The following is a 15000-nucleotide window of genomic DNA, read 5'->3' as shown; positions in this document are numbered from 1 at the left end:
TATATTCATAATTATTAATGTTGTAGTATTTATTGTGCCAGTTTTCAGTATGATTTTAATAAGTAAGAGCTAATGAAAAGGCTCCATATACTATATACTTAACCGTCATTTCATATAAACTGAAATGTAAACTGCAGTATCTTGATTACTTTTGTGGTGCAGCATATAAATTTAATAATTTTTATGCTGTATTTATTCTGTAGAACAGTATATTAACCTTGCCTAATCTTGATTTCTGAGCTTTCTGATTAAAAGTTTTTTTTACAGTGGATAAATTATTAGTAATTAAATTAAAGTATTTTTAATATACATTTGAATGAACAATTACAAAAAAAAAAAATCTAAATGCTATGCTAACCAAGGCAAGCAGTTTTTATTCTGAGATTTACAAATAGGAAAGTGTATGGGAGCATTTAATTTGGTTGATATTTTAAATATCAGCTGTGAGAAAAGCTGCAAATAAGTGAAATGAAAGTCATAGATAAATTGTGTATGGATATCTAGTCATATCACAGAATTGGCTGATTAAAGTTTTTAAAAGTTTTGTTTATGGCATGATGTCAATTCCAAAGAAAATTCTTATTTTCTTGATGGTTAATAGTAGAAGAGGATGACAAGGATATATAATGGAAGTTGTATCTGTAAATTCTTGGGTGGAATATTCACAAGGTCAAATTTTTCCTTTTTTGTTATTTTTAATGTGAACAATGAGGATTAGTTACTTTTCTATAAAATTTAAATGTAAACCACAAGAGGCTTTGGTATGATTAAATCTAAGTCACATAAAGGGATCTGAAACTTCAAAGCATAACTAAATTCTCTCACTATACAATAGTAATGTCTACTTAATAAGTCAGTTGTACGTTTTATGCCACACATGAGTTGTATACATGTAAAAGTTTATATTTCATATTAATATTAAATTTATTTTTGATGTTGTGTATAATTGATTATTATTGCAGGCATCTATTGAATTAGGTATGGAAATGGTAATTATATCTAATTTATTTTGTGATATTTATATGATTTTATTAGGATTACTGAACAAAATTATTTCAGAATGCTAGGTAGCAGCCATTGTGCCATGATAGTTATTGTGTGTTTTTGTATGAAGTATAGAAACAGGAATTTCTCAGCAAATGTCTGCTGCATAAAATAATTAATATACATATGAGTGATAAACTGATTTCCCTGTGATATCACAATGATGAGCATTTAGTTGCACTTCTACAGTTTTTCTGTCCGAGAGGAAAAAATCTAGTCTTGGTATTATAGAGGAAATCCATAAAGGTGCTGTGTTTAAGGAACTCCCTGCTATATCCTTATATTATAAACCAAATATTTAGCAGTTAGATTATGTTTGCATATCAGGCACCTTATACTGTTTTACTTTTCTCAAGCTCATATAATGTTTGTGCTCCTTCATCATTCTTGTGAGGGCATAACATTTTAAAGTGTACTTAAAATTATCTTAAACATAAAAACACACAAAAAAAAAAAAAAAAAAAAATTTCTTGACACTTGTAATTCACCTGTATGACCTTTGATATTTTACTTTTTGCAGCATTTAAGTGCAGCTTATATTCTATACAGTATATTTTGAGTGTTTGTGGGCCAGTTTGCCTTTTGCTTTCCCTTGATTGCAGTTTGCATTTATAACTAGAAACTAGTCAGTGCCAGCTCAATTAGTTGTAGTCGTACATTAGTACATGGAGACAATGTCTATTGAACACTATACACTACCCCTACAAGAGGATTGTTTAAGGCTAGTGTTTAGTACATATTCAATTGTACATGTACTTCAGGTCATAACAATTTAGAAAAGATTGAGTTTTAGGGAATAGCATAAACTACAGGTATTTCTGTTCATCTATTGCTAAATTGTGGCTTATCCTTTGTAGATTGCACAGCACATTTTTGGAAATCTTTGTTTTTAAGGGAGCATTTGGTGTATCTTATATTTCTTCATCTCAAGAAATTTCTTTTACCTGTGCCTAAAATTTTATTGCACAAAATCGCTACTAAACTACACCTTCTGATTATTACTAGAATGTTTTTTTTTTTCAGTACATACAGTATTAATAACTTCTCTATCATACTGCATAACTACAGCATTGCCTTCCATATTTACTTGAATTTTTTTATTGGAATTAAGGAACTACAAGTAAAGTAGTGATGTGATATTAACGGATGAGTTTAGTGTGAGATTTAAATCAATAAAATTTGAAATGAAATGCTTAAGTAACCATTAGGAAGAATATGAATTATTGATAGCAATGTAACAAATACAAGTATTTTATTTATTTGGTCCTTATGATATTTTCTTAATTGTAATGTTCGTAACACACAAACTACTGTAATATTCAGATGAAACTTATATTAGATACGTAATAGGTTTTCTAAAAGTTGAATCACTGAAAAATGTAATAATATATTTGGAAATTGTAACTGAACTGTCATTATTACAATAAAATTTATTTATAAAACATGTGCTTATCCTCATATAAAGCATTTGGAAAATAAAATGAGAAATCTCATTAGGAAAAGTGTAAGTATAATTGTTTTTATTTTTACAGCTACTTTACTCTGGAAAATGTAAACAGTAAATATTTAACTCTGTTTAATAAATTTGCATGTTTATACTATATACTAAACTGATATATGTCCATAAATAACAGATGTATAACTTATTTAACTTTTATTAAAGAGAAATGAGATATACTAGGTAAAGCTACTATGGACACTATTGGCTTCAAGTGAATTAATACTCTTTTCGTCTTCTTCCTAAATTACTATGCCTAACATACTAAAATATTTTAGTTTCTTTGTAGCATACAAATAACAATGCTGACTCATGTAGTATATAGCTTGAAACAGCCGCAAACGTACATACATATGATGATTTCTACAGTATCCATTATTTTTTCATCCCACCTAACAGTATAGGAAAAGGTTCAAAAAGGGTTCACAGACATTACTGCAAATGCATTTACATTACATAAAAATTTTGAGATTACAGTTTACCATCCATAAACTCGTCAGTTTTGCTCTCTCTTATAACTAACCATTCCTTGTCAGTTTTTATAAGTGTAAAACAACTAGTGCAAAGGAAAACAATAAAGATGAGTGAAAATAAATATTATGTTAAACTTAACAACTACTTGAAAATCCATTGAGAAATTATGTGCTATAATGAAACTGCATAAACAGCAAGGCATATGCCCCAGCATCATGTGCTGTGTTTCATCTTGGCAGTAGAATAATTTTTTTAAGTAAACATACATATTCTGTATTGGTTTAAAGTTTTTTGATAATTAATAAAACTTGGAAAGTAAGCATTATATTTTTCCTGCTGAGTGATGTAGCATCCAAGTTGTATTCATATTCCCTATTCCAGAAATAAAACTATCCTTTTGTTAATGAATTTTTTAGATCCCTTATGTCTAGATGAGATGTGCTTAGAGCCTGACACCTATATTCTTTAATGTTTCAAAATTATCGTATTATGATTTTCAAGTGATTTTGTTTATAGTATGGTATTCACAATAAGATGGTATTGTAACATTCCTATCAACTTCATCAGCATTAACTTAGGATTAAAATTTTTTGGGCCTATGTTTAAAGCCTTCATGTATTTTCAGGAATACCAGTGTTCTGCTCATGATGTACTGGAAGAGAGAGGAACTGTACGTGTTGCAATAACTGTCGAAAGGTTACTTCAGTTTTATCAAGGTCGAAATACACCAGTCTCGCCACGGAACCAAACTCCGGTCTGACTAACCATTGAGCTGTGATGTTTCCAAAATATCCCAAGTATTATCACACTTCCATTTAACAGTTTCTGTGGCATTCATCAATAAATTAATTTTTATAGCAATATATACAAGCTTTATACAGAACCACAGAAATTGATTTTGTACCCACCTGACAATGAACTAGAGTCACCTAATTTTATGATATTTGCTTGTCTAGCTATCTGTGTAGGTGTCTCAGTATTGCAGGAAACCCTTTATATTTGTCATATGTGGAATGCTTAATTTGAGGTTTACAAGACTTTCACTTATGACAAATGGATGTGCTTCCCTTGCCTACTCCTGTCAAGCCAAAGGCAATTTGTTATCAGCCAGTCAGTGTGCTGTTGTAATATAGTGTAAACTATTTGTCGTGTATATTTTTTTTTATCAACTTTATTTTTCTCATACTCATGACTTACTTGCTCAGACAAGGTTTTCAATCATTCCTATATGTACTGATTTTATATTTTATAGATTACCACTATGTCTTGTAAGTGTTCCTTTTAGTCATGTTATATATTCATAAATATATATATATATTTTTATTTTTACTGCTCTCTCAGCATCGTGCTTGGAACACTATCTTCTCCTTTAGGTATTATTGGGTTGTTTGTTTTTTAAATTGTTTACGTTAAAATACAGTTTGAATAATCAGGTAAATAGTGCTATTTATGATTAAATTTCTTCCTTCTTATGAACAACAAGTAATGCTAAATTGTTGTAAACTGTTCAAATGATGTACCAGGAGTAACTTTTATGTGCATTTTTTACATGGTGCTTATATATCTACATGTAAATATACAGTTAACAGTTTGGCATTGTTAATTTCATATTTCATTTCTTTAGTCAGTGACCCTCAAGCCAGGTTTAAAGATATCTTATTTGTCCAGTTTTTCCATATCATCATATGCAAGTGAATTTTAGAAAAAAAATAGTTCATATTTTAGATTTTTGCATATTTTAGATTTTTGCAAATATAGATGGTTTGCCATTTTACCACCTTTTTGGTTTAGGTGTAAAGAAAACTCATAAATACATGACCTTGGATTAGGTAAATGTAGTTTAGCAAACATTGTGGGAATCTTTTCTTGTTTAACATTTTGGTTAAATTTCCAATTAAATGTAAAAGAGGTATTGATTGTTTATAGTGACAGTTTTATTTGTATTAACTAACTGATTTCTTTCATACAAAAGTGAGTGTGTGTGTGGTGCTAAAGTGGTGTGTCTATACACAGCCGTTACTCCTTGTAACCTCCAAAGCTATGTTACAGTGACCAAAAGGAGTTTGGGTAGGCTCACTCTCAAGTTATTCATTTATAAGCTTTTATACTTTTCTGTTAATCTGTTTGACTATTCTACTTGATCCAGTTCAAATATTTAACAAAAGCCAGTTTGTAATTTTATTTTAAGCTTATATAATTAATTTTTTATATTTGGAGCCTTTCTTGTATAAATGAGGGGATTAATGAGATCTGCCTTACTGGTCCATCTAGTCTTGGTGAGGGGGTATCCAAATTATTAACTTGCATATTTTGTTTTAGAACTTATTACAGTAAGGTTGATCTTCAGTATGTCTTACGCAATGTAAATTGGATTATTACCTTCAGTTACACTGACAAATTCAGTAATGGCTTTAGAAGCAAGGCTCACAGTCATCTTTATATCAGTTATTTAGTATGTAATGGTAATAGGTTAGTTGGCATTATTTCTTAAAAGATGACACTGGGTTTTGATAATGGAGCCCCTTTTAATTCAATTCTTAACTTTATTCATATAATCAATAAAATTTCTGCTTATCAAACTATACCTTATTAGTAAATGTAAGGGAATTCTGTTTTCAGATGGACTAGGTTACCCCTTGTTTTTTTTTTTTTTTATATTAAAGTGTCTTGCCTTACCTATTGGTGCTCCAATATCAAGAGTTGAAAATGGTGTCTTTTCAAATCCTTATGTAGCAACTGATTTTACATTGAGATTACTGTAACTGGCATTATATTGAAGAAATTATGAACATTTATTTGACAGTCATGGTACATAGCCCTTAGGTGAAACTTACTATTGATAAAGATTTTTATATGAATGCAATAAAAGTTACTCCTCTTTTCCATTAAACATAGTACAGTATTTGCATTGAACTATTCATATTTTTGGAAATAATGTATTACTTTCTACCATTGAAGGTCACATTTCTGCTAAAAATCTTAAGAACTATTTTACACTCTTAAAAGATATGCTGTACAGTATTTTGGTCTATAAATCTGATTAAAGTCAAGTCTTGCATGATTCAGTATTTGTACTGGTTAAGTGCAATATATTTTTCCAACTTGTCACTGGTACTTAATGAAAATAAATTTTTCAATTTTTCATTTTACAAGCTTTTCATTCTATCTCGTTAGAATGCTCTAAAATATGGTGATATTTGAATAATTTTCTACTGTCATCAGCTCAACTTCCATTTTATGTAAAATGTGTAGACGATGCTGTATTTGTAGATGAGTGTATATAGGAAATAAAAAAATTAAGAACTAAGACTCAATTCTTTATCATCTAAATTTACAATTTAGTATCCTCATACAATAGGGAATAAATAATCAATCCATTTTCCGATTTTCATACATCTTCCTTTCTTCAGAGTAACGCTCCTTGTCTCTCTCAAATTTTTCAATGTATACCTGTATGAAAAGAAAATGAAAGATAATGAAAAATTTTGCAAAAACTAAAAAATAATAATCATTTACATTCTAATGCAAAATTTTCCTTTAAGAGGTGCAGTTGCCACTTGAATTCCACATCTGTTCACTGCATTTCCAAGTATGGGCCCTATGCAGTTCATTAGTGTGTGTTGAGAAGGGTCTGTCTGTCCTTGAAATGTAGCAGGATGGAAAAATACCTTGGAAAACAAATAACTAGGTACTCCAGTTACTTTAAACAAATTAAAGACAATACTACCTCATAAAATACTAGAACCACATGGCAAACATAAACCTAATAAAAATTCAAACCTCATCCGAGACTAATTCATTTTGACTCCATCTGATTGTTCCAGTTTTCACTGTGCTGGCTCTCTGTCTGTCTGCCTGCCCTCAGATCTTTAACACTACTGAGGCTAGAGGGCTGCAAATTGGTATGCTGATCACCCACCCTTCAGTCATTAAACACACTAAATTGCAGCCCTCTAGCCTCAGAAATTTTTAGTTTAACCCCTTCAGCACTGGGACATACACATGTACATCTTTTACAGTCCAGTAATAAAAGACCGTGACGTACACTTGTACATCTTTCATCCCTCCTTGAAAAGCAAAGCGTTTTCTTCAGCTTGGATGGTTTCCAGACACAGTATTGTGTACAAGAGAGGTGCTGAAGCTCCACCCACAATTCATTCTAACCAATGAATGTCTGATGGACGTCGTACCGCTCGTAACGTCATTTTCATATGGGATATTGGGAGGGGTACTGGCCAACACATGCCAGTGCGCCTCAGGCTATTATCTGAGAAGGATGATCACGATTTTGTCCGTAAACCATGTAGATCTGAATTCTAAACCTTTTTCCCTTCTGATTGCAGTTATTTTGTGTGTGTGTTTTTTTTTTTTTTAGTATCATGTCAGATGATAGTGTGTCAGAGTCAGGGTCTGAGTACCTGCCAAATCTATCAGATGATGAGTATAGTGATAATGTCTTAGAGGTTGACAGTGACAACGAGTGTTTGGAAGACATTGAACCTCTTGTCGATGAAGGTTGGCAGTTCATAACTGATCCACCTTGTGACTTGCGCCCAGACCCAGTCCCCCCTGATTCACGGAGGGTGACAATGGGATTCCTGCTTACACACCAGATTTCACCTGCTTACGTGATGCATTTTGTTTTTTTTCCTTTTTTGTGGTGATGTAATTGACAAATTGTGTGAATGGATGAATGCTCGGGCAGAGTAGTACTTTCATTCAACAGGAAAGAGTAAGGTGAAAGGACTAATATGGAGGCCTGTTACTCGTGATGAGATGTATGTTTTTTATAGCTTGCTGATGATGATGGGGGTGAATAAACTGCCCCAAATGTATATACTTATTGGTCACGAGATGCTGTTGCTTTCATTATTATTACTATTACGTATTACTGTTGTATTGTTATTATTATTATCATTATTATTATTACTATTATTACCAGTGCCGTAAACATTCATTAATATATACCTGTTTCTGTATGAAACCTAGGAATAACTGTTTCAGTAAGAAAACTAGTAGTACTGCTATTACCACTACTACTATTTTACTAATACTTTACTACTTTTTCTGCTACTTTATTTCTACTACTCTACTACTATTTCTACTGCTTTATAACTGTTCCTACTTCTGCTATTACTTTTTCTACTAAATATTCCAATTTTTTCCAATATCCTTGCTATATTTTTATTTTTATTTTTGACAATGGGGTAAAAAATATCGTTAGTATATGTATACACAATGTTTTCACATAAGAATAAAAAGGAAAAATATGAATAACAAAATTTAGTGGGAGCAAGTAATGATTGATACTCGTGGTCAACATGGGATCTCATGCAAGCATTTGCAGCAATGAAGCAGGCCAATGGCAAAGGGGTTAAGGTTAAAGTTAGCCATAATCATACTTCTGGTACCAACCACAAGGCTAATGCCGGACTAAGGCCGAGTGTCAAGGGCCGTGGCTGAGGCCACCACTAGACAGAAAACTCGATTGTGCCGAAGAAACTTTGGTGAATTTTTTGTTTGACAGTGTAGCCATTATTTATTCTTGAGTTACCTTGGTCCTAGCAGACTCCAAAGACAGGCCAAACAATATCAAAGAACTCTCGTAGTGTGTCTTGGCCAGAGTAGTGCCTGTTGACACAATGATAGAGTATAAATGGACTCGAGGTAGGACGGCTCTTTTGCCTGCCTACAGCATTTGCCTCAGGCCTTTCCATTCATTCTTATGACATAGATGTGGCAAAAGTATGTGAGTCAGCCATGTTCACCTTTACTTTCATGGCGGTCATGGAGAAGAAAAAAAAAATATTTTGTAGGCTGCGCGTCTTTCAACTTAATCTTAGTGCCTTATTGCTGACATGTTGCAGCTACCTGCTGGGATCATCAAGTGCATTGTCTGATGCCTGAAAAATTTTAAGTTCCTCAATTGCTCTGTAATTAGGCATAATTGTCAAGGGGAGAGGATTCTGGATAAGGCTACATCATTGGTTATGTGCTCCCCTTCAGCATTGACTTCCCTTTTCAAATCACAGTAATAAAGAATTTTATTTAAAATCCTTGGACAATAGTTTTTCATAATTTGTACATCATTTTAGTGTAGTATAATGGAACAATGATACAGTCTAACATTCCTTCCTGGTGAGGAAGTGACAGCCTTGGCTTGTGACTTCATAGCTTGGTTTTAAAGTCACAAGTTTTTTATATATATTTTATACAAATTATGAAGAGCTTTATCACGACAATCCCTACTTATCTGTAGTATCTGATGTATTTTCTTATCATAAATGGAAGTAAAATGAGTCCAGATCGCTGTTCTTTTAATATAATATATTACTCTGCTGGATAGTCACACAACAGTTTATGTTGGTTGCTCCACTGCAAACGACAAAATTTGATCTTTACTAGTGGAACGAGCACTTTCCACCCTCTAAAGACACCCCTTACAGGCATAAAATTGAAACACCTTTTAAACCATAAAATTGAGTTTGGGTAGTTGTTGGACATGAACAAAATGAGCAAAGTATTTCTAGCACTGAACCATGATGCAAAAGCTTGATTTAGACTACTTTGGGTCCAAGATTTCAGTGGGAGCATGAGGGGAGGAGATTACATCTTCCTGGCAAAGCTCTGGGAGAGAGTATTCCCCTCTCTTTCTGACTAGAATTCACATCCTGGCCAGTATGCCAAGACGCTGAAATCCAAGATGTCCCTGTGTGACTCCTCCCTTGGTTCACTGGGATAGATGGCACCAGTAACGTTCATGAACCCAGAGGCAATGCCTTTCATTTCAGTGGAGAAGGATCCTTCAAACAGGGTTTACCCTCCTCTGCCTGAAGTTTCTGCTCTGTCCAGGGATTAAGGTCTGTCATCTGAGGCTTCCAATCCTCTGCTAGGCAGTGACAATGTGACTGGTCTGGCCAAATGCATCTATACGTGGTTCCTGAAAAGCAGATTTCATCTGAAGAGATATTACACGGTAACAAGGAAGCCCTTGATACTTAGTGCCACTATATCAGACAGTTGAGAATTCCTGACAGGAGTTCAAAACAGCTCTGGACATTTGCATTAGATGTTATCTCCAAAGGTGTGTCCACACGGTCGAACAATGTTTGATGGACAAACATTGTTACCAATTAACAATTGTCTGCTAGTCTTTGCCTTGTGAGCAGAGTAAACACAGTGGTGTACAACCTCATCTGGTACCACTATTTGTTGCTAGATCTACTAACATCATTTCAACGCTTATGACGTCATCCTACTTCACCTATGATATGGTAACCACGATTGTCCATCGGACATTAATTGACTGTGTGGACGCACCTTAAGACCTTTTAATGTTCTCCAAAGTGTCACAAAAAGCCCAGCAATTTGTGTCCAGGGAGCTAGCTACAAAAAGCCAAAAACCAAAAAAGTTGAGTGTTACCAAGATCCCTTTCCCATTAGTCAGAAGACTCACTAAGGAACATTATTCCTGCTTCCACAGTTCTGGCTGGTTCTAATACAATGACCAGTTCAGACCATAACACCCCAAATATCAGTACTGAGAACCTCCGACCTAACATCTTGATGTATAATCCTTTCGACAGTATACAAACACCAACAAAAGGAAAACAATAACAGGTGGATTAAGAAGAACTTTTTTTTCAGTTTAATGGGTGGCACAAGCCTTCTTCCCATTCACTTCTATAACAATTCATCATGCGAAGGTATAATTTCAGAACTGATACTAGGAAGTGTGGGAAAATAGGAGAAATATTCTGCTTTCACAGTATCAGATAACTTCACAAAAGAAAAGACAACACCTGTCCTTCATTTTGAAGCAAAAATCTCCCATTCAAGGAGTTTGGTGTCCCTATGGGCAAAATCTCAAGAGAAAGGCATTTTTAAATTCTTGCTCCACTTCCTTTCTGCTTAATCCTCATCATCTATTCTGAAATTGACCACAAAGACGTTCCCAGAATCTTCTTGGACTCTATGGGGGGCACTCTACAATTTCACAGAGTAGCACCCCAGAGCACAAAAAGATGCATGGATGAGCACCAAAATGTTGCTCCTCAACATCCCCTTGCTGTTATATCCTCCTCCTTCTGCTATGATATCTTTGATGACTTGTAACAGATCTCAATAGGCAAGCCTGTCAACAGAATTACAAGGTGCCTACTTCTCTGGCTAAGATGGAGCCTGAGAAGCTAAATTTCTAGTTCTACCTATGACTCCCCCTAATTCCAAGAAGCGTCAGTATGTATAACCTGGAAACATAAACTTACAGTCATCCCCAGGATATTCCCCTGCATCAGAAAAGGGAGCAACACCACCCTTTCAAGAAAAAGGAAAAACAACTCCTAGAATGCCCAGTACCGGCACAGAAAGAGGTGAAGCTCAACAGGATTTGCTAGATTAAGGGTTCTCTTCTACAGTAATAAATCCCTTGGGGTCACAGCATCATCTCCAATAGGCTGGCATGGCAATGGTCCGGGCCCTACTGCTGGAAAGAAACGTATAGAGGGCTCTCCTATAGGAAACCATAAAGACATGTTCATTCATAATCAAGCATATGTCTTCAGCATACCCAAAGCCTCCTCCTAATACAGCATGAACCTCAACCTGTCAAAGTTGAACAACTGGTGGCCTACTTACAAAACCACCTACTTAAGTAACCTGCAACTAGTATGCAATACTATAGTTTAAAGGTTTCCTGGTTAACTGGGATAAGTCCTACTTTATACCCAACTGGTGTTATTCAATTAAAAAAACTAACGCTTTGCTTCGGATACAAAGGGCCATAGACAAACATACACACAACCATACATAAAAAACCTTCAATCTCTAAAAGGATGAAAATGAAAATAAGTATGAGAAATGATTATGAAAGAGGTGAAAAATTATATGAATGAGATGCAGATTATGAAACATGACAAATTTTAATCAATTTGTATTTTTCATAGCTCATAAACCTGAGGTCTTAACAATAGGATAATCTTCTAGTGACAGCTGGAAACCAGTTAAAAACAATCAAAGATTGTAAAGCAAGGAATCTGTGGCATCTGGCAACTCATGCGTATAAGAGGTGGATGTTGGTCATTGACCAGGCTTGCCCCCTTGATTTGGGGGAGGGAGCTCTTGAACCCAAGAATTTGTTCCTGGGTTTGAATCCCAAGAGTCCCATGCATCATTGTATATTTGGAATAATTTTTGTAGAATTTTCCACTTTTGTTGAAATTTACGGGACCAGACAAATAAGAAAAGATATAGCTGGGATTGGGTTTATATCTGAACCTAAATAGTGGGAATTGTGGTAGGACCATCAACTACCCGATAATGTTCGGACTTGAGAGATGTCAGACTGATATCTCAAGGGCAGAACTATTCTTCATGGCTGAACCACGGATTGCAGAGAGGTCTGGTTCTGGGAATAAGACTCTTGGCATTCTTTCCGGTTTGGCCATAACATGGTTAGGGTGGGGACAATTGTATTCATGTAATACTCTCAGTCCTATCAAGCGGGTTTGGCTTACACTTAGCCACTCTAATCATGTTGTGCCATCCCTCGTGGGGTAGGGTAGTGATGCAGACATTTGGGAGTCGGTTCTCACTTGTGCCACTGGTGGAAGAATAACCGTCATGAAAGGCTGATGATATCTTTTTAATATTTCCAGGTTTAATTTTTCTGTTTTTCTTTATCCTATGCTTTTATGACTAGTAACCTTAACAATTCTAGTACCCCTGGGCCCTTTGATGATGATTTGGCACAGATGACGGCCTATGACATGAACTTGACCGTGGATATGGAAAGCTCCAGTGGTGTCAGGGAAGTCATCACAAGTTGAAAAATCACCATTGTGGGAACACAGTGGATAATTTGAGGGCGTTGCATGTAAAGCACATTTCCCTTAGAGTGTGACTACGAAACTCTCTCTCTTTCGTTTGGTAGTTTCAAGTAAAATAAACGAGTCAAGGATGAACTTTGTTGAAAATGAAAGAAAATGGGAAGCATGGTTAACTTTTGAAAAGCATGAAGCTGCACTCAAAGCCAGCAGCAATATCAATAATATAAAAATTTGTAAAAAGACTGTCAAAGGAGCACTGTCTGACAAGACCCCTAAAAATATGGATGTACATATACAGACCATCACAATGAATACAAGTGGCTCACACAAATTTGGATGACATTGCCACTTTTGAAAGAACACCCAAACCCCCAATGTGGTTGGTTGGTAGTATTGATATGGGTAACATCTCAAAGTTTGGTAAAGGCAGTGTCCTCATTCATGCCAAATTAAAGACCCAGTCATATATGCTGACAATGAAGTAGTTCGAGAAAGATGATACAATAAAAGAAATTAGACCACACATGAATTCAGTTAAGGAAAAGGAGTAGTATTCAATAAGAGACCTTTGTGAATTGACAGAAAGAGAAATATTAGAAATTAGTCCAACTTCTGCATGGAAGGTAAGAAAAATTCCAAAGGCAAATATGGTCATTTTAACGTTTGAGGACTCTGATGTACCATCTTACATCAATTTTGGAAATGAAAGGGTCAAAGTTAAACCATTAGTATCAAAACCTCTGCAGTGCTATAACTGTTTTCAATTTGGCAATCCATCCAGATTCTGGATGTATTAATTGTGAAACAGGATCTTACCCCATCCAATAAAAAGTGCAGCCAATATAAATATGAAGAGGGAGCTGTATGTAAAGCTAACGCTGAACATATAAGCATTAGTTATGCATAAAAATTCATTGGTCAGACAAAGACCTATGCTATGGCTCTGAATTCCGTAGCCCCTATAAAAACTCAAGATATTTTTCCTGGACAGGGTGTTCCCTTGTATCATTTTTGTTGTTTGAAGTTGTACCAAGGAGCTTCAGGAGTGATGTGCCAATATTCATCAACTGTGCCGGAATTTTTCCATCATGAGGCCCAGGGGTACTCAAACCTTGAAGCTCACTCATCATAAAAATATTACAGAAAGAAAAAAAAATCTTGGAAAAGATACCATTGGCTTTTCAAGAAGTTAAGTTCTTTCACCAATGGCATAAGTGAGAAACGACTACCAAATGTCTGTATACCTACCCTACCCCAAAAGGGGGATGGCATAACATGATTGTTATGGCCCCAATGTAAGCAAAACCTGCTTGCTAAGACTAAGAGTATTAAGATATTACAATTATCCCCATCCTCATCACATTATAGGCAAACTGGACAGAATGCCGAGAGTTCTATTCCTAGAACCAGGACCCCCTGGAATCCGTGGTCCAGCTCCACAGAATAGTTCTGCCCGAAAAAACAGGTCTGACCATTGTCTGGTAGATGATGGATCTACCACAGTTCTCACTATTTAGCTTTAGATTTAACTTCAAGTCAAGCCATATGCTTTCTTATTTACACGTATTAGGTTTGGAAAATTTAGACAAAAGTGGAAAAATCCACAAATATTAATCCAAAAATATTTAATGTTATAATGGACTCTTGGGTTCAAAACTAGGAAAAAAAAATTCCAGAGGTTCGAGAACCCCCTCATCACGTCAAGGTGGTCCCAAGTTGAGGGGACCGAAGGAGCAAATAAAACAATATTGGCATACAACAAATGGTCTAAGATCATGTTTAAATAACATACCACTTCAATTTGACTCAGACTGTGAGAGGCCATCCATATATATATATAGTGAACAGATAAGGTGAAAATAAACTTCCCTGCCTCACTGCATGAGATGGGAGATTCACTCGAAAATACATGGCCCCATTTGACGATCTTTTGTTGATTTTATACCACTCACCTAGCATTTTAAGAACATAGCAAATAACATTTCTTTTTGATATTAGTACTTCAAATATTTAGAGATACTCTATTAAGAGCCTTAGACATAACCATGAAACAAGCAAATACAGGTCTTATACGAACATTATACTCCTTGGTTACGTGTTTAAGAATAAGAACGGGTTTCCGTTCCATGACGGGATTTGTAAGCTTGCTGCTTGTCA

The 15000-nt window shown here is 34.9% G+C and overlaps 2 protein-coding genes across 3 annotated transcripts in view; one reads left to right on the top strand and one right to left on the bottom strand.

Moving 5' to 3' along the window:
* Positions 1 to 6323, top strand: part of LOC135196163 (DISP complex protein LRCH3-like) — a 333559-nt gene extending 327236 nt beyond the window's left edge. For both annotated transcript variants that reach the window (XM_064222740.1, XM_064222738.1), the window contains one exon: positions 3642 to 6323. In XM_064222740.1, the coding sequence (XP_064078810.1) occupies positions 3642 to 3776 (135 nt within the window). In that variant the 3' untranslated portion in view covers positions 3777 to 6323. The remainder of the gene's footprint in view (positions 1 to 3641) is intronic.
* Positions 6321 to 15000, bottom strand: part of LOC135196165 (uncharacterized) — a 103894-nt gene continuing 95214 nt past the window's right edge. The window contains exon 4 of the mRNA XM_064222741.1: positions 6321 to 6466. Within this exon, the coding sequence (XP_064078811.1) occupies positions 6386 to 6466 (81 nt within the window). The 3' untranslated portion in view covers positions 6321 to 6385. The remainder of the gene's footprint in view (positions 6467 to 15000) is intronic.

Source organism: Macrobrachium nipponense, chromosome 17 (assembly GCF_015104395.2).
Source record: "Macrobrachium nipponense isolate FS-2020 chromosome 17, ASM1510439v2, whole genome shotgun sequence".
NCBI lineage: Eukaryota > Metazoa > Arthropoda > Malacostraca > Decapoda > Palaemonidae > Macrobrachium > Macrobrachium nipponense.
This window is presented reverse-complemented; position numbering and strand designations above follow the sequence as displayed.